Here is a 25,011-nt window from a genome sequence, read left to right on the forward strand (position 1 = left end):
TCTTTCTCCTTCACCCCATTGCCAGTTTCTTTCCTCTTCTCTTCCTCTGATTAATGACTGTTTTGTGACACCCGTTCTGCTGCTGGCTCCATTCTGTTAAGCTGACTCTTCCCAGAAAGAGCTTATGTTCAATTGTATTCTTTCTGGCCTTAGATTTCCTATTCATAGAATAATAGCACTAGAAACAATCTTAGAGATACTTTAGCCCAACTCACTCAATTTACCATGAGAAAACAGATTCAGAAAGATTTAAATATAAATGATTTTCTCAAGGTCATATAAGCACATGCAGCAAAATAGTGATAGGGCTGGATTTCAGCCATGGGTCTCCTTTCTTGCAAGAAAGGATCCTTACTTAGCAGCATTTTGTATCCTCACAGTTCTTGTATCCCTACTTTGTCTGCCTGTGAAACCAAATCAAAAAGAAAAATTGCATTATTCAAATTGGAAAATTGGCAACTTGAAATAATAATTACATTATATTTAACCTTCCCCTGTTTATTGGATAATGAAATATATTGACTTTTACAAAATTCTTTTAGTAAAAGTTATAGAGAAACACTTATATCTTTTCTTCTGGTAAATATTTTTGTTTAGTTGTTCCAATCAGAAAAATTCATGCTCTGACCATCACATGGGCACTTCCCCCTCAACAGCAACATTACAGGTAAGAGTTTAGGTGAAAATTTATTTCATTAGATACTGAGTGAGTCTTGTTTTTAAAGCATGGTTTAAGTTTGAGGGTTCTGAATTTATAAACATAGGTAATGTAACCTGGGATTTGATTACTCGTAGATTTTTCAAGCCTTGTTATGTATTTTATTGTCTTTTTGGGTATAAAAACTAGAATTTTCTTATAACTAATTGCCTTTCCTGAGTCTTTTAAATTGTGTGTAGTGTGAATGCTAACTTTTGTAATTATTTTCTTTAGTACTTTGAGTAAAAATATATGTTAGCTTATGATTTATTTGGCAGTGGCCAACATTTACTTTGATCTTGTCAAAAATAAAGTTAAATAATTTGAGCCTGGAATATGACTAGCACATAAATTCCAAGGATTTACTCCTATGAGTCAGGGCAGATTTATATAAATTAGGAAAAGATTTCTACTTATCTGTATGGTCAACTCAAGGCCAAGCAGTTCTTTAAAGTATCAATCAATGCCTACAAATGTTTTTCTAATTATAAATAAATGCTAATGAACTGATAAAAATTTAGCTTATTTCTTAAAACCACTACCAACAAAACAAAACTGTTAGGACACACACATACACACACAGAGTAATAGGAAACAAAGTAATGTACATTGCTTGAGCTGAGTAAAAAATGCTTTTTGTCACTTATGTATTAGAATATTCAAGATATCAAGTCCCACAAAATTAACAAAAACAGTATGCCTCTACTGAGCAAACAGAGAAAATGTCTATTGACAGCTTGCTGCTTTTGTCCCTGTGCTCAGTCTTGTATATATCCTTTGGATATTAACATATTGAATATAAAGTACCTATCTTTTTTATGGAAATGGAATTACACTATATATACTATTAACAAAGTCTTGTTTACCCTTCGATTGATTACTAAAATAGTTCATTGTCCCAAGTTTGAAAATTACAGAGAAGTAGAAAAACTATCCATGATTCTGTTTTCCAAAGACTGCTAACATGTTCAGTTATTTTTTTAATGGGCTGTTTATATTTGTTTTAATGTGCTCTTCACCATAAGTTATTTTGAACCCCCAAATATGAATTCTCAGTAAATTAGCTTTTGGGGGGAGTCAGTTATTACAAAGAACCAAAGTATTTATCCCTCCAGAGTTACCAGACACAGTACAATTAGCTTTGTTCGGATAGAAATGTTGTATAATCAGCTGGGCTCCTTCATTAACTGCTTTTGCTCTTTTGCATCAGTCTTAGTACATATGCATGTAATTCAATTCATATTTTAAACAATGTTGTATAGGTTTTGAGGATTGCTTAACATAGTTGAAATCAGAATATTATATCTTGACTTTTGAGAATTTACTGAATTTAATTCTATAGCCTAATTAGATTTCCTCATATATACAAAAAATACACAGAAAACTTGATTTTTCTGTATATCTTCATTTTAGTAGGAATACATTTTGAAAACTAAAGTAGAAGTCAGTGGAAAAGAATAGTTGAATAGCATTTATATATAATTACTTAGACCGTTATATGATTAGTATTATATGATAAAGCATTTTCACAACTGTTACTGCATTTTCACAAAAACTCTATGAGTAAGTAGTTAGGCAAGTAAAGAGACAAAGCAAAATACAGTGAAGGTTAAGTATCTTGCTCAAGGTCATGATTTATTTAAAGGAAAAACTAAAACAAGAACTTAGATTCTCTGACCCTTAGAGCAACACGTTTCACTTTACCACAGAGCCTGATGCAGTACTGAAAACTTACAGATGAAGAGTGAGTCATATCTGGATTAGGTTCTAAAATGATAATCTATATTATTTCCATTTTGAGTGAAACAAAAATTAAAGATTTTATCATGAAAGGAGGTAAGTTTGGTGTCCAGGAGAAAAAGTAGTAGCCTTAACAGTGATTTCAGATGAAGTTGTTAAATTTTACCATAGTCTCTGTTTTTATCTTGCTGCTATTAAATTAATTGCAATTTCATGTTAGATTAATGGGAGAATAACTTTATATTCTCAAATATTGTAGTCTTAGAGGTAAGATTTTCTAGTGTATTTGTATTTTGACTTTTTTAATTTCTGACCTTAAAATTTTATTTTAAGGGTGAAGCCGCTTCATTATATCTCCTGGCTGGTTGGACATGAAGGCAAAGGCAGCATCCTTTCTTACCTTAGAAAAAAGCAAGTATTCAATTAATAAGTATTTCAGTGTAGCAATCTCTGAAAAATAATAGACAATAAGTGTTATATAACAGATTCTTTCACTTTAGCTGCTAGGAAACTTAGAATTAGGTTTCATGCTTAATTATAGTTATCTGAATAATCTAGATTATCTTAATGGCTATATTATATTTGTATATTCCCTTGCAAGCTACCCTTTAGCCCATGTTGAAAGTAATTATACACAAAACTTAAAAAACTATAAATGAAACTAATAGATTCCAGAATTACATAAAAGGGCTAGTTCTAATCAAGAATTTGGATTTTACTGAATAGTAAGGAAGTCAGTTATTTAAATGCTATGAATCTCTGGGCTTTCCAACCCCAAAGGTGGACTTTAATGAAAATTTCACTGGGCAGATAAATCATAATAAGTATGTGGGACTGTGGATAGTTCATGCAACTATATTAGCAGAATGTTTTCTATTGCATTTAAGCACTTGTTTAAGTCACCTATAGCCAAAGAATAGAAATATAACTTTAAAATAAAGACTAGGACATTAAGGTAATTCCTTGTTTGATTTTTCTGTAGGCTGATTAGTTTGGAATGGAAAGGTAGATGAGAAATTTAAATAAGTACTTTAAGATATTGGTGTATACTAGAACATTCAAGGAAAGCTGAGAGGGCAGTTGTAACAGGATAGAATAAGTGAATGATATTGGATACATATACCTTTCACAGTATATGTAATATGCTTTGAGATGTGCACAGTCTTTCTCCCTTACTGAACTTTATTAGAATTTCATACTCTTTATTCTGGCATCCTCCCCCCTTATTTTAGGTTGTCAGGATTATTCTAGTCAGAAAAAGATACAGTCTCATTGCTTCATTTTTAGACAACCTATGTTAGGCTAGCTGACAATCTCAAAGAGCTGACTTGACATTCTAAGTGGGGATATATTTTTGAAGTGTTTTTAAGGCTTCTCCTAGGAGACAGGTTAAAAATGGTAAGTGAAGTGCCTCCCAGCAACCATAATTTTAATATTTTGTGCTGTTCTCTTCAATAAGGATTGCTTTGGCTTCATAAAACTGTTGATGTTTTACTATATTGCAATGTCTGTCACTGTTTTCATTAAACAAATAAAGACTGCTATTATTTCCTTCTGATAATTTCCTAAATGTAGTATAATTCCTTAGGAGGCCTTGTGCTTTTAAAATTTGTACTTTTAAACTTACTGTTGGAAATTACATGTTTACATAAAATGCTGAGGTTCCCAAATTTTACATAGAAAGCCTATCTATTTTGTTAATTTGATGTGTTTGTAGACCATTAATCCACAGGCATTGATTGGATTAATTTTTCCCCAACTGTAGGTGCTGGGCTCTTGCACTGTTTGGTGGAAATGGTGAGACAGGGTTTGAGCAAAATTCTACTTATTCGGTGTTCAGCATTTCTATTACATTGACTGATGAGGGTTATGAACATTTCTATGAGGTAAATAATTAAATTGGAGTTGTTTTTCTTTTATGTACATATCAATTTATGTGAAAGACTAATCTGATATTTTGTTTTTAGGTTGCTCATACTGTCTTCCAGTATTTAAAAATGCTACAGAAGCTAGGCCCAGAAAAAAGGTAATAAATATTTCTTAGAGTGAGGCCAGGAGTCAATCCTAATACATGTTAGCCTTCATACTGCCAATGGACATGCTTTAGTCCTGCCTTGATGGTTTTCCAGGCATTTCCTACTCTGTTTCCTTTACCAGCTCCATATCCTTATCTCTTTATATGTGATTGTACATTAAGGTTTTACGTTTATGTGGCCAACCCCTTTATTTGTATGCTTCTCTTTTGTTCTTGATGATTCTAATGAGAAAGTTTAATGTATCTTCTAACTATAGTTTTGTCTTTCACAGAATTTTTGAGGACATTCAGAAAATTGAGGATAATGAATTTCATTACCAAGAACAGGTACTGGGAGTCAAATTCTTTTTGAATGCTATCTGTGATCAAGTTGAAATTGGTGTGGACATTGTTCCTCTTTTTGAAAGTGTCACTGGAGTTTTAATTCTGCCAGTCTCTGTCATGGGAGTTTCAAGATGTCCTTGAAGATGTCCTTGAAGTTTAAAATTAACTCTTGGTTTTTGAGTATTTATACTGAGTAACAGCAAGAGGATTTAGGCAGATAACAGAGATCATGTAAGTGTGATGATCAGTTTGTCTATGTAGTCATCCATCTGTCTTGTCTGTCTCTTCAATAAATGTTCAGGGAGAGCTTGGTATGGTATTTGATATTTTGGGAATTCAAATATTGTGAAGACATTCTGTAAGGTAATTTATAGTTCATTTTCCTTGATCAGGGAAGGCTTTGTGGATGTAGAAAATTTGAATCGAGTTTTGCATCAGAAAATGAGGTTTGGATAAGGTTTGGTTACATTCTAGGCAATGGGAGACAGATAAGTGAGGCACTCTGGGGTATTGTGAAAAATTTAATGATCCTGTGTATCTGTAGCATAAGGGTATATAAAAGGAAGGTATCATATAAGGCCTTTAAAAGCATAGGTTTATGTTTTAACCCCTTTTGTGCCTTGGATCCCTTTGGAAGTCTATTGAATCCTGTGGACTCCTCCTCAGAATGATACTTCATCCTCTCAACTTTTTAAACTTTCAGAAAAACTGTCATGGTAGTACAATGATTACTGGTATATCCCTCACCTAGATTCACCAATTGTGTACAAGTACTCACCTCCTTATATGTGAGTGTATGTATATATTTTTTTTCCTGAACCATTTGAGAACTAATTACAGATATCATGATACTTTAAATGTTTTTTAGCATGTATGTGCTGCAAAGGCATTCTTTTGCATAACCTCAATACAGTTGTCACAGTTGGGAAATTTAACATTGAAACAATACTGTTAGTTAATATATAGTCCATAGAATAGTGTTTTTAAATGCATAAAATAAAAGAATATTGAAATAAAGTGCTCAAAATAGTAAAAATAGCAATAAATGTCTCAATATATTAAATGACAAGATCTAGTTGTAGGTCTAATAATTATAATTTTTAAGTACAACGAATATAAATGATGTTTTACGATTATTAGCAATAACTGTATTGTGATTTCTATTGATGATAGCCATAGATATTGATAATACTACTATGGTTTGTTACCTATGTTTCATAATTGATAAAAAAGGCTAAATTAGAGATTAGTGAAAATAAATATGTAATTTCTTTAAAACCAAATTCATAGATCCCCCTGAACTTGTCCACTGACACCTTGTAGGGGATGTGTATGGGCTCTAGATTTAAGAGCCCCTGATTTACAACCAGTTCATAGGATATCTTGAAAGCTGGCTTTTGGGATCATCACCAGAGACTATTCCCTAAATAGTAATTATAAGTAGGGAAGACTTAAGTACCTAAGGGCAAGGTCACAAAAACTGTAAGTTTCCAGTTGCTGTTGACACCTGTGTAATAATCTGCTTTATATGCTTAAAAAGAAGTCGTTTGAAATAAAAATCTTATTCTATGAAAATAGAAAATAGGCTGCTTTGGCTCCTGTTGGCCATTAGAGGGTCCTATAGACGCTCCTCTCTATAAATAGATCGATATGCTCAGAACTCACAAGTCCTGCCATCCTCCTTACCAGGAGTGGTTTTGTTCAGTCTCTTCCTTGGCTGTGGCGCAACATGTGAGCCAGAACTATGGCAGGGAAGGAGTGGGAGTGAGAATTGTAGACTACAGCTACAAGTGATACCTAAATTCCTTTTTCCTGGGATCAGCTTTTTAACATTGGTTGAGTAAATCAGTGGTCCCTAACTGTTTTGGCACCAGGGATCGGTTTCATGGAAGATAGTTTTTTCATGGAGGGGGTCGGGACAGAGCTCTGGTGCTGATGGGAGTGATGGGGAGCTGCTGTAAATACAGATGAAGCTTCACTTGCTGCCCCCCGACCCATGTTCCTAAGTTTCATGGACAACAATTTTTCCATGGTAGGGGATGGGAGTGGGGGGACCCAGGGCTGGTGTAGGGGTAGAACTCTGTGCCCTGGTCCCTAACAGGCCACAGATAGGTACCAGTCCACGGCTGGAGGGGTTTGGGGACCACAGGAGTAAATGACATTTTCACTTTGCTTCTCTAGCTCCTTCTTAGCAAGACATTTCAAGTTATCTTTTTATTGCCATTTCCTCATTTTGTAGCTCCTCATTTTTTTTCATCTTTGGCAATATTTATGAATATTTGTCTTGAGTTAAAAACATGAGTCTAAAATATCTTAGAGTAAAACCTAACCAATGCAACATCAGAACAAAATAGACCTTTTTGTCTGCATGAACTGCTAGATTAAGAGGTTGGATTGTTTCTGTTTTTAGTTTTCTATATCTCTGTCTTAAAGTTGGGATGTCATCTCTTCAGACTTTTTTCTAGCCTTCATTGATAAAGGCATATAGGAATGCCCTTTCAAACCATTTTTTCAATTAAGAAATTAAAAAAATTTTTTTTAATTTCACACAGTAATTTGGACAAGGTGTGTCTTATAAATCAACTGTTTGAACTAAAGTATGATGAGAAAAGCTATTTTGTTTAATTAAGTACTTTTCTGTAAGAGGAAAAACAGGACCAATAATGTAACAATTAATAGTGGAAGCCAGTGAGAGTTTATAGTAGACAAAAAAATTAAAAGGTAGACATTAACAAATATTGGAAAGGATATGAAAAATTGGAACCCTTTGTATATTGCTAGTGGGAACAGTAAATGGTACAGCTGTTTTGGTAAACAGTTGGTCAGTTTCTTAAGAAGCTAAACATAGAGTTACCATATGAGCCAGCAATTCCACTCTTAAGGTATATACCCAAGAGAATTAAAAACATTTGTCCACACAAAAACTTGTACCATCATAGCAGCATTATTCATTATAGCCAAAAAGTGGAAACAACCCACATGTCCATAAACTGATGAATGGAGAAATAAAATGTAGAATGTGCATATTATAGAATATTAATCAGCGATAAAAAAGAGTGATTCATGCTACAGCATGGATGAACCTTGAAAATGTAATGCTAAATGAAAGAAGCCAGACACAAAAGGTCACATATTTTATGAATTCACTTATGTGAAATGCCCAGAATTGGTAAATTCATGGAGACACAGAAAACACTGATGGCTGTCAGGAGCTGTGGGGAATGAATAATGGGGGGCAACTGCATAATGGGTGTGAGGTTTCCTTTTGGGGTGATGAAAGTGTCCTGGAACTAGATAGTGGTTGTGGTTGCACAACTTTGTGAATATACTAAAAACCACCGAATTGTACACTTTAAGAGGGTGAATTTCATGGTATGTGAATTTTATCTTTAAAAAATTTAAAGGGTAGGCCAGGCGCAGTGGCTCACACCTGTAATCCTAGCACTCTGGGAGGCCGAGGCGTGAGGATCGCTTGAGGTCAGGAGTTCGAGACCAGCCTGAGCAAGAGCGAGATCCCGCCTCTACTAAAAAATAGAAAGAAATTAACCAGACAACTAAAAATATATAGAAAAAATTAGCTGGGCATGGTGGCGCATGCATGTAGTCCCAGCTACTTGGGAGGCTGAGGCAGCAGGATTGCTTGAGCCCAGGAGTTTGAGGTTGCTGTGAGCTAGGCTGATGCCATGGCACTCTAGTCAGGGCAATAGAGTGAGACTCTGTCTCAAAAAAAAAGAAAGAAAAAGAAAAATTTAAAGGATAATATTTAAGTGTTTTCCTCCAATACCTTCTCTATTCCTTTGGCTTCAAAGATCTGCTTTCAGCCAGGGTCCTTGGTGCTTTCTCGTAGGAAATACCTGTGAATCACTCAGTTTTATGCTATACTGATTAGAGCAGTTAACTTAGAAGTAAGTGGCTAGTGCAAATAACTGGTTAAAAACATGAGAACAGGGAGGGAGGAGTCATCTTAAACAATAATGATGGCACTTTAGTGACTAGCCACTTTGATGGTTTAATAATGGTTCCAGAAAGAGGGGGAGTTAACAGTAAATCTTTCCTTACTTTTTCTTTATTCTATTTTTATACGAAAATGTAGTAGATAACATATACCTATTGTCTCTAAGTTGATGTATACCTGTCTCATTTCCCCTTCACAAATAGTAACCTTCACCTTTGTTCTGTCTTCCATTAGATGAGAAACATCCCATATTGTCTAGTGAAGAACTGGGCAGTGTGGTGTTTTAGGAAGAGTGTGTGGATATGTTAGGAGGCCAGAGTTCTAGTGTCTACTCTGCCTGTCATTTAGTTACTGTGTGATCTTGGGCAAGTCATCTAATCAATCTGAGTATATTTCCTCATTGTAAACATGGGAATGGAACCCTCTTGGTATCTGAAAGACCTATCATTTCTAATATTCTGTGTATCTGGATGCTCAGTAAATACTTGAATTGATTGCTTTCCTCTGGAAAAGTATTCCCATTTCATAGATCAGAGAACTTGGGGTCATTCTTTCAGTTTTAAATTGAGATAATATACTGATTGATATGACTTTTATCTGATGACACTCATTTTTATTTCTACATTGATTTGATTCATGCTTACAAATAGTTTTTAGGTGATAGTGCCCTGGCAATAGATCCCCTGTCTTTATTGACCTCACAATCATGTGGTAAATAAGCATTTACAGTTCAATGTGGTAATTGCTTTTATGAAGAGGCTGTGACATTACTGGAACCTAATGGGTTGTAGGGCTCAGCATGTGTACCCAACACACAAGAGGTGTGCATTTAAGCTCCTTAAGGTAGTAGCTCTAGCTATATTTTCTTGGAATTCTGAGCATCAGATTCTTAAGCTGCAATTATACCTGGTTATATTTGTTTAGAAGCTTTGGTTTCCTTGTTTAAAAAAAAAAGAAAGTGTTTGTTGTGGCAAATTGAGGATAATAATGGAGAAGTTCTGGTATGAAATAATTTTACCTCTTTACAGACAGATCCAGTTGAGTACGTGGAAAACATGTGTGAAAACATGCAACTGTATCCATTGCAGGACTTTCTCACCGGAGATCAGCTTCTTTTTGAATACAAGCCAGAGGTAAGGAGGTTTTCACTTCTAAAACTTACTATTAGGCAAAGAGGAGCGTGAGAAAGTATGGAGATGTACTTAAGAACTGTGGGAATAGAGAAAACTTAGGATTTTTGTTCATTTAAACAGAAGAAATATCGATAGTTTTGTGGACAATTTCTCATGATTATGTTTTAATATAAGAGGAGAAAATCTAAGTCTTTTTAGGTACTGTATTGTTATAGTTTTTGAAGTATTGAAACATCTGTTAAAATAGTTAAAGTGATTCCTAAGAATTATATGGTTTAGTTGCTAAACATACTTAAAGAGTTGTTTTGCTTATCTTTTAATTAAATTGGGGTCAGCGCAATTAAATTTTTAATTATTTTAAAAATATTTACAAGAAAAATATAAAATTCTCTGAATTAGAAACATTTGACTTATGGATAATATTATATACAAGTAAAAAGTTGGTCAGGGGAATAAGTCATTTTGCTTCATATAGGATAATGGTTGTCAACCAGGGTGGTTTTGCCCTCCAAGGGATATTTGTCAATGTCTAGAGACATTTTGGTTGTCACAGTTCAGGGGTGGGGGTGGGGTGTGGTGCTCCTGGGATCTAGTGGATAGAAATCAGAGATGCTGCTAAATATCCTATGATGCAGAAGACAGGATTCCACAACAAAGAATTATCTGGCCCAAGATGTTTAATAATGCTGAGATTGAAAAACTTTAGCAATGGGTATTCTAAAACTATTAATTTTTAAAGAGGATGGGAAAAGGTAAAGGAGGAAGTAACAACCACACATTCCTGCCATCTCCTTAGGATGGTTGTGCCTAGAGGCCTGTGTGTTTTTTTCTGAACCACGATTTGTTGTTTTTTTCTCAAAGAAATGGTATTTCGATGGTAGTTAGGTTTCCAAACCAACTCATAATATCCTGTGTTTAATCCTTATCATAGCTGGAGGATTACGGAAGGAGGCCTTACATTGCCATTATTTTACTGATTCTTGGATACAAAGTGGTATAAAACATAACTATTAAGAGGATAATCTTTGGAATCATCTACAAACTTGGTTAGAACTCCACTTTGCCACTTCTAACTGTATTGTTCTGTACAAATTATAATATAATCTTTAATCTGAGCAAATTAATTAATCTTTAACTTCTGAAGCTGAGGTTATTTTCTGTAAATGGGTATACCTTAGGATTGTTTTTAGGACTCAGTGAAACAACGGATGTTAAATACTGCCTTGCACAGAGTAAAAGCTTAGTAAACAATAGCTGTTTTTTCTGCTAGTGCTGTTAATATGTAGGATATGTAGCATTTGAGATGAACACTGTTTAAAGCATTATCAAGAAACATATCTGATATTTGTCAATTATATCTCAATAAAATTGAAAAAAAGTTTTTGAAACAATATTGATAAACTAATGAAGCTTTGTTAATCAGGGTGTTCGTGGACTGTAGATAAGTATGTATTTTTTTTTTAATTCATGACCATGTAACCAACGTAGATAAATATTTTTAAGAGCATCAAGATGCTAGGATTTTGGAGGTATCTAACAATATGAATTTGCCTTTTTAATGGAGATATATTAGGTTAAAATTGCCATGTGTGTGTCTCTTTCCTCTCTTCCCCCCTTTATTAGGTCATTGCGGAAGCCCTTAATCAGCTAGTTCCTCAAAAAGCAAATCTTGTTCTACTGTCTGGTGCTAATGAGGGAAAATGTGACCTCAAGGAGAAATGGTTTGGGACTCAGTATAGTATAGAAGGTAAAATATTTTAACAATTGTCCTACTTTTAGGTATATCTGACTTACCTGGTAATTTTTATTCTCTAATTATTTTTCTGATAGTTCTTGTGGGGGGAAGAAGTATAATTTTTTGACAGTTCACTTTGAAATGAAAATTACTTATACTACTTTGGAGGAAGCTATTTTCTGCTATGTTTATACTTATTAGCTAGTTAAAAATCCTGTTTTGGTATTTTGGGGGCAAAGTTTTGCGTTCTTTTTAGAAAAGTGCTTCTCAGACTTCAGTGTGCATTTGTATCACCTGAAGATATTATTAAAATACAGATTTTGACTCAGTGGGTCTGGGTAGGGCCTCAGATTCTGCATTTCTGACAGTACCCCAGGTGATGCCAGTGCTACGGGGACCACACTTTGAGCATCAAGATTCACAATTTTCCTGAGAAAGGAGAGTTGATATGTAAAGGCCAGTTGATGACTGGTTTGTTATTAAGAGAATTCTGAACATTGCATTGTTTATTACATCAATTTGTATTTCCTCTCTACAGATGTTGAAAACTCTTGGGCTGAACTGTGGAAGAGTAATTTTGAATTAAATCAAGATCTTCATCTTCCAGCTGAAAACAAGTATATAGGTCAGTAAAATAGCAATCATTATACATAATCTATCCATGTACTAAAAACAAATAGCACCTGTATAGTATATTATGTTTTACAAAGTACCATATGAGTTCATATTTGAGATTTCCAATAATATTCTGGGGTGGGCATTACTATTTTCTTTTCCAAATTCAAAACTGAGGCTCAAAAAAGCAAAATGACTATCCAAGACTATTTAGTTAATGAATGGAGGAACCAGGACTTAAACACAGATCTTAGGATTCTCTGAAGTTTATGCTTTTTTGTGTGTATTATAACTGATTCTTTCACATCAGTCCCCTTAGGAATTGTCATTATCTTGTCAGGTTGTTCTGTTGTTTTCAAATTGTAGGTTGCAACCCATTAGAAGGTTGTTAAATCAATGTAATGGGTTGTAAGGTCAGTGTAATGAGCTGAGAAAGCATTAAAAAACAATTAGAATAGAAAATAGTAAAATGTTCCTTTGCATGTACAAAGAGTGTTATTTTAAGCACTTTTGTTCCAGATAGGTATATATGTGTTTATCTGTCTGATAGCTTGGAATGGAAAGCATATTTCTAACAGTGAGTTGCGGAAAAACAAATTGAAAACCGCTGATCCCAGGGCAAAAATCTTACAGTTGTTTATAACTATAATTTACTCAGAACATCATATTTCCCTGCAATTCCCAATCCTCGGTGTATACCCAAAAGAACTGAAAACAGGTACTCAGACAAATCTGTGTACATGCATGTTCATACAGCATTATTCAGAATACCCAAAAGATCAAAATAGCCCAAATGTTCATCCCTTCTTTGTGGATGAATGGATAAACAAATTGTAGTATAAAGTTTAGAATATTACTTAATCATTTAAGAAAATAAAGTTTTCATAACATGCTATAATGTGGATGAACCTTGTAAACATCATGCCAAGTGAAAGAAGCAAGACACAAAAGGTCCCATATTTCATGAGTCCATTTATATGAAATATTCAGAATAGGTAAATCCATAGAGATAGAACACTGATGGTTGCTAGGAGGTGAGGGGAATGAGTAATGGTGAACAACTCCTTAATGATTAAGAGGTTTCCTTTTAGGGTGGTGAAAGTGATTTGGAACTAGATAGAAGTGGCAGTTGTACAACATTGTGAGTGTAATAATGCCCTTGAATTGTTCACTGTAAAATAGTTAATTTTATGTTATGTGACTCTCACCTCAATTAGATCAAAAATAAAAATAAGCCTTTTAAAAAAAGTATTGTGTGTTTTAGACAATTCAGTTCCATATCTTGAACTTTAAATAACCTGAACAACCTAGTTCTTTTTAATAAGTAATAGCAAGTACTTTTTTTATTTTCAGTTTTCTTATATTATCTGTTTCTCACCTACATGTTGATGAAACAATGTTTTCATTAAATGAAAGGACAGGTTTGACTTTGTTTGAGCAGAACTATTTTGTAACTTTTCAAATGTTCATTAGGTTGGTAAAAGACATTCTATACCTGTCCTAACCAATGGTCCCTCTCACAGTTTGAGAAAGGGAATGAAGCAGAATGTGTAGAAATCAGAATGAACTCTTAAGATATTACAGATCTTCAGAGTTCATTTAGTTTAAGGCCAAGATAGTTTTCAGTAGTGTTCTACTAAGTTATTTTACTTCAGTATTTGAATTTGGCTTCTTTTTGCCACAAAGAAAAGTTACTTAGACTTCTGAAGCCAGCAACAGATTGCCAGGAATCCTGTTGAAATACTTAATGAATTATTAATCTTTTCTTTTGTTAGCCACGGAGTTCACGTTGAAGGCTTTTGATTGCCCTGAAACAGAATACCCTGTTAAAATTGTGAATACTCCACAAGGTTGCCTGTGGTATAAGAAAGACAACAAATTCAAAATCCCTAAAGGTAAAATGTTCTCCTTCCTTTCACTTTCCTGCAGAATTCCAGCGTTCTCTCATAGATGCTCTATTCAACATGTGATTATCTGCTTGGTGTTTTGCTTCTTTGTGCAGGAGGGGAGTACCAGGTGCCTCTAGGAAGCCATTTTGAAGCTCCCTTACCCCCCCTCCCCCAAAGGAACAAAATAAGTAAAACAAATCTTTCTCTATAGCAACCTTTTTTTTCCTATGTTTGTCACCTTCCCCTTCCATTTGAAGATCTTTTCCAGGTTTATCTACCAGATTCATGTGTTCCTATGCTGTCACAGAAATCATTATGGACATCTCCAGTTTCCAGGAAATAAAAGTTTTGGCCTAGAACGAAATTATTTTTAGATATTTTTCTTTTAGTTAAAGCAGAACCAGGTGTTTGACCATCTTCAGGAATTGGTAGTGGTATTTGAATATTATTTTTAAAAAGAGAGTAAGAGTGTATGAAGGAAATTATTCTTAAACACAAACAATAGCCTAGTCTAGCATTACAAATGTGAAATCTTCCCCATTTGCCTTCGTCTACTAGTTTTTTTTTTAGCATCAAAGAGGCTGAAATGGACTCTAAAGTCCTTGTCTTTAACATTGGGGCCCTAACTATGTTGCTTTTTTTTGTTTTTTCTTTTTGTTTGTTTTTGAGACAGTCTCACACTGTTGCCTGGGCTAGAGTGCCATGGCATTAGCCTAGCTCACAGCAACCTCAAACTCCTGGGCTCAAGCAATCGTCCTGCCTAAGCCTCCCAAGTAACTGGGACTACAGGTGCACACTCCACGCGCAGCTAATTTTTTTTTTCTTCTATTTTTAGTTGCCCAGCTAATTTTTTCTATTTTGTTTTTTAGTAGAGACAGGGTCTCACTCTTGCTTAGGCTGGTCTCGAACTCCTGAGCTCAAGTAATCCTCCTGCCTCAGCCTCCCAGAGTGCTAGGATTACAGGTGTGAGCTACCATGCCCTGCACTATGTTGCTTTTTTATGTTCTGTTCTTGTGCGTGGTATAAGAATTTACTGAAGCAACTTCGAATCATAGTCTGGTTGCTCTCATGTGCCATTTAACCCATATTCTGAACTTCAAACACAACTATACTGTAGCTCTGTGAGATTCTTGAGTTTATTGGAAAGATGTTTCCATAATTTTTTTTTGAATAGCTTATGAGTTTCTAAAAATATTCTTAAAATTTATTCAGCTTCCTTGGAAAGGCTCTGCTGTAACTTTTTGTGAACATTGGGGTTGTTCCTTTAATGTTCTTAACATATATACTTCTAGACATTTTTCCTTACTGAAGCTATTGGTAAATACGAATATATCATAGGCCTCTCTGTGTTATCTGTCTATATATATGGTCTTCCCACAGATTAAAGTGTGCCTTTTGGGACACCTTATTTGGAATGCTAAATATTACTTTTTAAAGACCTTTAAGAATAAAAATTTAATGAGAATTTAAGAATTAGTAGTTTATTTCAGAATTTAAAAAAAATACTAGAGGAAAATAGCAGATGTGTAAAATATTTTAGGCCTCTAGCCTTCTGTATTTTATCTGTGGTCTTTTTTTCTTTCAGCATATATACGTTTCCATCTAATTTCACCATTGATACAGAAGTCTGCAGCAAAGTAAGCTAATTGTTCTCTTTTCTGGAAAACATTCTTTATATTGTTGAAAAACTATTTTGTTTCATTCTGACTCGTTCTTTCATTTCTGTATTAGTACTTGAGCTATGTTGCTGATTTATGTATTTTTTCTGGGCTCCAAACAAGTTATTTGTATTGATACTAAACGTTAAAATGGAACTATGACTGCTCTGTTGCCAGCACCCACATGTAAAACATGCTGACAGTGAAAGCTAGTCATAGAGTTACTGGATTGGGAAAATTCCTTAAAGATCAGTTTGGGTTAGCTCCTAGTCTATAGCGAGACCAATGGATCTGTTGAATTTGTAGACTGCCAAAGAATATGATTTTACCTGTTCTTAGCAATTACTATGTATTTATGTAGATAGCTGCATTGTGGGAGGCACAATTTTAGGCACAGAGAGCCAACAATGTGCCTAAATCATAGGAGACACCTCAGGAAATGTTAGTGCATGTCTTCTTTCCTTTGCCACTTAACTGTAAAGTCCAACCTTAAAATGACAAGCAGCACTAAAATTTATTAGTATTCACTCTAAAAAATGCATTACCCTTCTCCTTTCCTTCATATTTTTAATTTGTCAGTCAGGAAGCCTAGGCCTGGAAGGTAGCCAGAGCCTTCAAGCCAGTTGCCTCTGATGCCTATTATATTTACCCCATTGTGCAGTATAAATATTATCATTTTCTGTGTGTACATGACATGAAAAAGATTGGGAAACACTGCTGGAGGTAGGAGTTCTGCAGTGTGCCTGTGAAACTGAGTCCTAACTAAATTAAGTATACAGTTTTATATTCTGGACTCAGGAATTAACACCTTTCTAAAAGTGAAGCTTCTAACTCTAAATTGAAGCAATCTGTGTCTTAATGTCTTTTTTGCCAGTTAATGATGCCATTTATATTTTGTACTTCTCAGTGTGGTCCTCTTTGATATCTTTGTCAATATCCTTACCCATAACCTTGCGGAACCAGCTTATGAAGCAGATGTGGCACAGTTGGAGTATAAACTGGTAGCTGGTGAACATGGTTTAATTATTCGAGTGAAGGGATTCAATCACAAACTACCTGTAAGTACAAGTACTCTATTTGCCTTATAGAGAGCATTAAAACATATTTATGTTTGTTGCCCCTATAGCACCAAGCATAGAGGTTTGTGCATGGGATGCTGTATGTAGAAAGAAGTGTTTCTTAATGTGAATTTTCATGAATATTACTTGGTTGATGACGGTTTTTCTAACTTTGACCATACATAAGAACAACATATGTTTCATTAATTACTAGCAATGCATACAACACAGCCATGCCTTAAGCTTGATTTCACTTCCCTTTGCTGTTAGTTTCTCTGCTGCTGACACTGGCATTTAGAACTGGTTGAGCTAAATTTCTTACCATAGTGATAACAAATTTAAAGGACCTGGCACATTGCCTGACATAGAGTAGAACTCAAACGCTTGTGCCTGACTTCTGCTTCTTGCACTCCCTCCCATTGTTTCAAGTATCTATGTCTTGTTTCCCTTCTAAGTTTATGAGCCTTTTAGAAACAAGATCTGTATCGTGTCAGTCGTATATCACTTGGTAAAGAATATGTTCTGATGTTGCTTTGTCAAAAACTTCATAAGCGAAGGGAAAAATAATATGGGATGCTAGCTAAAAAAGTTAGATCATTAACTACCAGCTAGAAAAATATAATGTACACTACAACAAATTTTATATCTGGGTTTCTTGGGTAGAATATGTATTACATTAAGGTATGTGGAACTGGGTTCATATAAGAAAAATTGTAGAGAAAAGGACCTGTGAGAAGTATGACCTGTGGGAGGAGGGAATATCCTCTATCCTGGCAAAAACCCAAGAGAAGAGTATAGTTCTCACCTTTATACCCCTATGTCCTTTTCATTTTCTCCAGGGAATAAGGATTGGTCTTAGGAGGAGACACCATGGAATATTTTACTTTTGTCAACCTTCAAAGACCTAAATAAAATGTAGCTTAAGATCCAAACAGATTAAAGCCTAATACAGTGTTTGCCATGTGGGAAGTATGTTTTAGAATTACCTGGAGAGCTTTCTGAAAATATAGACCATTGTAAAGTATTTGACATTTTTCATTTTATGAAGCTTACTTAGTTTTAATAGGAAAACCTGATATAGAACATATATATCTATGTATAGAAAACTGGAGACAGATTTCACCTATAGAATATAGATGCTAATTTCCTAAAAATTTGAAAATTAAATCCAACATAGCAAAAATAATTCGCCATGACCAAGTACCAGGAATGCTAGGGTTGTTCAGTATTAGGAAGTTGATGAACATAGTTCAGTATAACACAAGTCAAAGGAGAACCACTATATAAATATAGTGATAAATGCCAAAAAATCATTTGATAAATATGAGTTGGCATTCCTAATAAATAGTAATGGAGTAAAATTACTTAAATACAATAAAAACCTTAAAAATAATAACAGCATATGTTACATTAACTGATAAAATACTAAACATTAAAATCAGGAGCAAGCTAAAAATAATCCATGACCAGCTCTGTTATCCTATTATTAATACTAATACGATAAAATGAAAAAATGAAGTAAAATAAAAATTTTTTTGGAAAAGAAAAATATTTTTCTTTGCATATGATATGATTGTATTCTTAGAAAACCTAAGATACTACTAAAATTTTAAAAATAATTTGGTGTGATGTGGCTGGTCATAAGACTAGTATATCAAAATCAGTGACTATTTTCCCCTATAGTAGCAATAACCAAAATTATTTTTAAATTCATCTGGAAGAAAAAATGTTTTAGAATACCTACGAAAATTCATTACTTCCAATTTGACAATTATTGAGGATTTTGGCCCCTGAAGATTCTTTGAGTCATTAGTACTTCTCTTATGGTCCCCCACATTGCCTGGTACCTTGCTGGACCTCTGGTAAAAACCAAAGAGAAACATTACCCCCCTAAAACTTAGTGAATTTCCATGCTTCTCAACTTGAAGTGCTTCTTTCTTTTTCTTTTAGCTACTGTTTCAGCTCATTATTGACTACTTAGCTGAGTTCAGTTCTACGCCAGCTGTCTTTACAATGATAACTGAGCAGTTGAAGAAGACCTACTTTAACATCCTTATCAAGCCTGAGACTCTGGCCAAGTGGGTATAAACATGATCAGCTTATATTTTGAGAGACTGAAAGTATTTGCCTTCTTAGGAGGTAAATGTGGGGGAATGAGGCTATAGTTTCTGTGCTAATTTTCAGACATGTTTGAATTTTGTTGCAGTTTAGGAAACCAGTCCATAGGGTTATAGGATTTCTAATCCCAGCTTAAGTAGCTATCTGTGAATATGACTAAAAGCAGCCTACAGTACATGATTATCGGCTTAAAGAAGGATGTTTTTCTGCTCTTTGTAAGTAAATAACAGTTAAAGAAGTGCTACCTTTGTTGTAGCCCAAAATTATTTACAGGTGATTTTATTTTGTTGGGTGGTATGATTAGTAGCTGGGTTGAATTGCTTAACATGTCACCTATCTGGCAACCTTAACTATCCAGAATTCAGGCAAGGTTCCAGAGGAGAGCAAAAAGGCAGATCAACAGTCTGCATGCTAAAGTTTAGACCCTCTAACACCCAACATCCTTGGGCCTTCTATCAAAGCCTGTTCTTACTACTTCAGTCCAGGGCTAAGGATAGCCTATAGGTTACTTTTGTGTGAATCAGAAAAAAGCACCCCACTGGGGTCCCCTCTATCAGCAGGTGGAGGCTTTGTGGGAGGGAGGGAAATGTCCCTGAGCAGCTTTTATGCGCTTGGCTTGCAAGCCCCTACTCGACCTCCTTGCTGGGCATCTATAAGTGGTGAACAAACAGTACAACCTTATGTAGAGGCCCTGCTTTTGACACAGTTGTAACAAGCCCATCAATTACTGGAATTAGAAAGCAGGGGGAGACGGGGTTAAGATTCAGGCATATATATAATAACACAAAAAGTTAAAAAAAACTAATAACTAAATGTAAGTTGAAAGGAAAGTTATCTGCAACCATTGATATGATGAATAGCCCTGTTTATCTAGTAACTCCTAAATAGCCCCTGTGTATCCAGTAACTCCTAAATACTACTTTATAAAAATAGTAGTCTATTAAATACTATTTTTATTAAAATCCAGTAACTCCTAAAATTTACTTTATTGAAGTATGGTAGAGTAATAATAATACACCTTCTGTTTATTGAAGATTTATTCACTAGATCTGTTTCTAAGAACTTTATATATTCATTTAATGTTAACCAAAACTCTGTTACTTTTCTTGTTTTATAAGTTACTTCCCTTGTTTTACAAAAAATTGGGTTACAGGTGTTAGAGACTTGCCAAGGTCAAACAGCTTATTGGTGGTGGGGTTGTGGAGATGGAGGGTAGAGTTAATCTTGCTAGACTAGAGCCATTGCCTGTACTATATTATCACTGCTGTAATTGATATCCATAATGGTGGCCTCCAGTAATTAGTGAGATTTCAAATGTTAGAGAGATTTCAAACCAAAATAGTAATAATTTAAAATTGGTGCATAACTGGATAAACTTAACTCATCTGGCAACTTCTGTGAAATATTTTACTCTGCAACTGAGACAGATAAGTGCATTGTTGTACTGGTGAGTAAATCTACTTAAAAGTTTGTGTATCCAAAATTTTAAATGCTGTTTGGTGATCATGACATGTTTCCCCATCTTAAATCGTGACAGGAATTGTCTCTTTAAACACACATCTATGGAAACTTGATCAATATTTCTTTATTCTCAAGATTCATTTCTTACAACAAAATTTTGATTTTTTTCCTGCCCTCTGTACAGAGATGTACGGCTTTTAATCCTGGAATATGCTCGTTGGTCTATGATTGACAAGTACCGGGCTTTGATGGATGGCCTTTCCCTTGAGTCTCTGCTGAGCTTTGTCAAAGAGTTCAAATCCCAGCTCTTTGTTGAGGGCCTGGTACAAGGCAATGTCACAAGCACAGTGAGTATGAGGTGCTCTGTTACTATGGGCTGGGTCTGAATGCAGTTGTGAACCCTGGAATTGCATTAGTTCTTCTTAAAGGGGAGGCGGAAGCTCTGTATTTTTGGCAGGACAGCATTATCATATTCTGTTTAGGAGGGAAACTGGCCCCTCTGGTGCTTGGCTACTTTCTTCTTATGAAGGAGACTGCTGGTAATAGACAGTACTTTGAGTGAAACGGATTTGGCATATCTGTGTTGTTGGTTGCATTTGTTGAAGACTGTATTGTTAACCATAAACAGTTTAATGAAGAGATAAAAGTGGAGGAGAGGGGAATGGGGAAGGATATATTATACATACATACATACATACATGTATACATAGCCAGAACAAGTATGTCAAGCTTGTTTGTCAAGCTAAGGTGCTAAGGCTTTATTCTGTAGCAAATGGAGAACCACTGAAGGATTTAAGAGGATTTGCAGTTAAGAAATATCCAGAGAGACCAGTTATGAGGTTGTTATAAAAACTCAAGTGAAATATGATTTCACTTAGGAAATATCTAAAGTAGTCAAATTCATAGAAACAGAAAGTAGAACAGTGCTTTCCATAAACTGAGGAGGAGAAGGGAGTTGTTTAATGGATATAGACTTTCAGTTTTACAAGATGAAAAAGTTCTGGAAATCTGTTTCACAACAGTGTGACTATACTTAACACTATTGAACTGTACACTTTTAAAAATGTTAAGATGATAACTTTTATAATTTTTTTTACCACATACAAAAAAGTTGAAGTGAAAAATGATGAATTCTGAGGTTAGGCCAAATAAATGAAACAGTGTTAAGAAATAATGTGGTAAAATATAGCCAAAATTCACTGAATAATTGGATATAGGAGTGAGTGAGAGGGGAGGAGTCTAAGATGATACCAAAATTTCTTGCTTGAAGCAGTGGGTTGGTAGAGAAGCAGTAACAATAGGACTGGGAGCATATGAGGAGTTTGTACTGATACATATTGCGTTGGATATGTTTTTGGGGCCTTGTACTTAACCAAGGCCTCTTCCTGGCCGGAGTGCTTGTTCAAGACTCTTTCCCTAAACTGTTTGGCTGTTGACCATCTTGCTCCCTGGCCTCCCAGTTTCTCAGCACTGGCCCTTTAGGGAAACCACTTTAGAAATGTGCTCATCCCTGCACTTATCCCTCATAAGAAAACAGAAGTCTTGAGAGGGAAAGAGGATGTATTCACTTAGTATTAAATGTTATCCTATTGCTCTATCCAGGCTCTGTGTCAATGGGCCCAGGTGTCTAAAACACAGTCACAGTTATAAAGGCCACAGCCTAGTTGGGTAAACTGACACTAAACAATTAAGTTTGCTCCATTTGGGAAAGTATTGCAGTGTATGGGTAAACAGAGTGCCAAGTGAGCCAGGGAAGGGGCTGTTCATTTTTGAGCCGCTAAGTATTCAACAAACATAATCAATATTGGATTAGCCCAATCAGTGAATGATTAGCCCAATCAATGAATGACTTACCCAGCATTGAGATGACAAACTGTATCTGTTTTCCTAATGCTATCCAGGGCTCTCCAAGCAATTAGAACATTGATGTTAGCTGGTTCTGGGTGAAATTAATGTCAAGCAGGCCTAATGTAGTTATTCTTTTTTGCTTCTTAGGAATCTATGGATTTCCTGAAATATGTTGTTGAGTAAGTGTTGGTTTGCGTTTTCTCTTTGGGGGTGTTCTTATCAGCATGAGGGCATTGAGCCACAACTCAGTTAATTGTTATTAAACCCACAGTTAAAATACTGGTAGGTTTTCTTGAGGCTGCTATAAACAAAGCAATTCAGAAGGGACTATGGAAGGCCTGGTTGCTTCTTCATAGTTCCTGGGTGCCTCAGTGACCTATGCTGATTCTTTTGCAGTAAGCTGAACTTCATGCCTCTGGAACAGGAGATGCCTGTGCAGTTCCAGGTGGTAGAGATGCCCAGTGGCCACCACCTATGCAAAGTGAGAGCTCTGAACAAGGGTGACGCCAACTCCGAAGTCACTGTGTACTACCAGGTCAGTTGGTCTCATTGTGCAGCCATCCTCATGGCTAAGTATCTTTAGGGTATTAAAGCCTGGTGGAAGGTCCAAAGTATGTGGGAATGGGTGATCCATTGACTTTCAAGGCCCTTTTGGTAGTAACTTCTGTAGTTTTACACTTGGGGCTATTTGTTCTCTTGAAGCAACTACATTTAAAAATGGATCCTCCTTCAGTAACAGTGAGGTATTGCTTCATTAATCACCTAACCACTCTAATATAGAGGGACAGAGAAGTGTGGACGGGAATTTCTTCATGTTCTTTTTACAGAACCCTAGGCAGCAGCAGGAGATTTGATAAAGGATAGTTTTGAAAAAGAGACAAAAGCATAGCCAAGCAATCAATATACAGCAAACAGAATGACTACCAGAGTCCTAAAGGGTTCAAAGCACTATGTTATGGGTGATAGATCCATAGGCTTCAGAACCCCTTACTTGCCTGAGGTCATACAAGTTGGTCTCAAATTTATTCATTCTATCCTCAGTTCTGTTTTTTCCACATCCTGGAGGGGTGGGGTGGAACTTAAAGTAGGGAAGTGCTTTTCTACAATCTCAGTTGGCCCATAGCCTGTGTTAGCCTGTGGTTAGTCCCACTCACTTCCAGGACTATGGGGATCTTCTCTAAACCTGTGCCTGTCCAATGTCTCCTCAAAGTCTGGGGCTCCTGTAGCTGCTACTGTGGTTCTGAGTTCTCTGCATGAGGAATTCACTTCCCTGTCAGGCCTTGTGAAGATCCCTGCTCTGGGCTTTGGGTGGCATGACCTTATTTTCATCTTCATTGTCCTTTTATTGTTTCTGGCCCTGGGCCTCAACCTTATCCTGATATTGTCCAGGTCCTGATTGTTAGAAGCAAATTTACCTGCCCAATGTCATGGCCATTTCTCTTTAGTGAAGCTTAACCTTATTCTAGTCCTTTGATTCAGGAGCTACAATTCTGGTGCTAGGTTGATAATTTTTCTTTCTCTGTGGGGCCTGCCTCAATAGCTGTAGCATTCCAGCCTGTGGTCTTTTCTAAGTTGTGACTACCAGGTTCCAAACTCCTTAAATGGTATGGGCCAGCCCTTCTTAGCCCAGTCCACATTTCCAGTGCCTCTGACTGCTCACAACCTAGAGACAGGAGAACTTCTCCAGTTTGGGGAAGGATTTCATACAGTCAGACTATCTTTGGAAGTGCTCTTCATCAGTCACCTCTTAGCACTAGCTACAAACTGCCTCCCTTAGGAAACCAATTCCCTTCTCACAGAGAGCATTTAGAATAGAAAATTGATACAAGGTTTTGACTGGTTTTGTTGCAGCCCCTTTAGAGAGAAACAGGCAGTCTCAGTGCTGACTAATCAAGGCTTACAGGGCACACAGGCTTTAGCCTCTTCCTCCAGTGAAGTGGGAAGAAAGAGAAATGAGACTGTCAGAGGAGCCTGCAAGATGATCCTGACTCTGGGATGCACTAACAACATCCTTGCTTATTGGCCTCCTGCCCTCTTTCATTCTGAGGGCATTATTTTGCCAGTTTCCAGGGCAGCCAGATGTGGTCCCAAAGCATGGTGTCTGCCTCTTAGATATTTTTCTTCTCAACTGGCTTGGGTCCCTCTGTGTGGCTGCAGAAGCTCCTATTCATTTTCTCTCCACCTGAGTAATAGATCCAGATACCCATCAGGATCCCCAAACATGTCCTGTTCTCCTCCTTAGGGCCTTGAACTACAAGTACTTGATTTTAGAATGTGTCCTCTGGGATCTTGGGATCCTCTAGTAAGGAGCTGGCAAGTCAGGGATTATTGGACTCACCTCCATTTTTACCTGCAAGTCTGCATTAGTGCTGGGAACACAAATGATCAAGTATGAGTCCTGTACTGACACACCTTTGGTCTGGGATATGTAACCAAAATGAAAGTATGATTAACTGTTGGGGGAAGAGAAGTGATGGTAATGGAATGAGTGTTTGCCAAGAATTGCTGGATTATTAAAAAGCCCTATAAGCCACTGGATATTCAGTTGGTCTGACTACCTTCTCCTCTCAGTCAGGTACAAGGAGTCTAAGAGAATACACTCTTATGGAGCTGCTTGTGGTAAGTGTATAATGGAGAGTTGAGATGTTAGGAGCCCCTGTCCCACTATGAGGCCCAGCCTTTCTGCCTGGGACTAAGGACATGGGGTGGTCAGAGACCTGTGATTGGAAGGCAAGATGGTCATTT

At 36.0% G+C, this 25,011-nt stretch overlaps 1 protein-coding gene across 2 annotated transcripts in view; it reads left to right on the forward strand.

The window, feature by feature from the left end:
* The window catches only part of NRDC (nardilysin convertase), an 85,318-nt gene that overhangs the window by 57,453 nt on the left and 2,854 nt on the right, over positions 1-25,011 (forward strand). For both annotated transcript variants that reach the window (XM_045548039.1, XM_045548040.1), the window contains 16 exons: positions 598-667; positions 2,771-2,848; positions 4,203-4,323; positions 4,405-4,463; positions 4,745-4,799; positions 9,780-9,884; positions 11,508-11,631; positions 12,158-12,244; positions 14,010-14,129; positions 15,709-15,760; positions 16,689-16,839; positions 18,790-18,917; positions 20,603-20,765; positions 22,414-22,445; positions 22,663-22,801; positions 24,838-24,885. In XM_045548039.1, coding sequence (XP_045403995.1) covers positions 598-667; positions 2,771-2,848; positions 4,203-4,323; positions 4,405-4,463; positions 4,745-4,799; positions 9,780-9,884; positions 11,508-11,631; positions 12,158-12,244; positions 14,010-14,129; positions 15,709-15,760; positions 16,689-16,839; positions 18,790-18,917; positions 20,603-20,765; positions 22,414-22,445; positions 22,663-22,801; positions 24,838-24,885 — 1,532 coding nt within the window. The remainder of the gene's footprint in view (positions 1-597; positions 668-2,770; positions 2,849-4,202; positions 4,324-4,404; positions 4,464-4,744; positions 4,800-9,779; positions 9,885-11,507; positions 11,632-12,157; positions 12,245-14,009; positions 14,130-15,708; positions 15,761-16,688; positions 16,840-18,789; positions 18,918-20,602; positions 20,766-22,413; positions 22,446-22,662; positions 22,802-24,837; positions 24,886-25,011) is intronic.

This window comes from Lemur catta, chromosome 3 (genome assembly GCF_020740605.2).
Source record: "Lemur catta isolate mLemCat1 chromosome 3, mLemCat1.pri, whole genome shotgun sequence".
NCBI lineage: Eukaryota > Metazoa > Chordata > Mammalia > Primates > Lemuridae > Lemur > Lemur catta.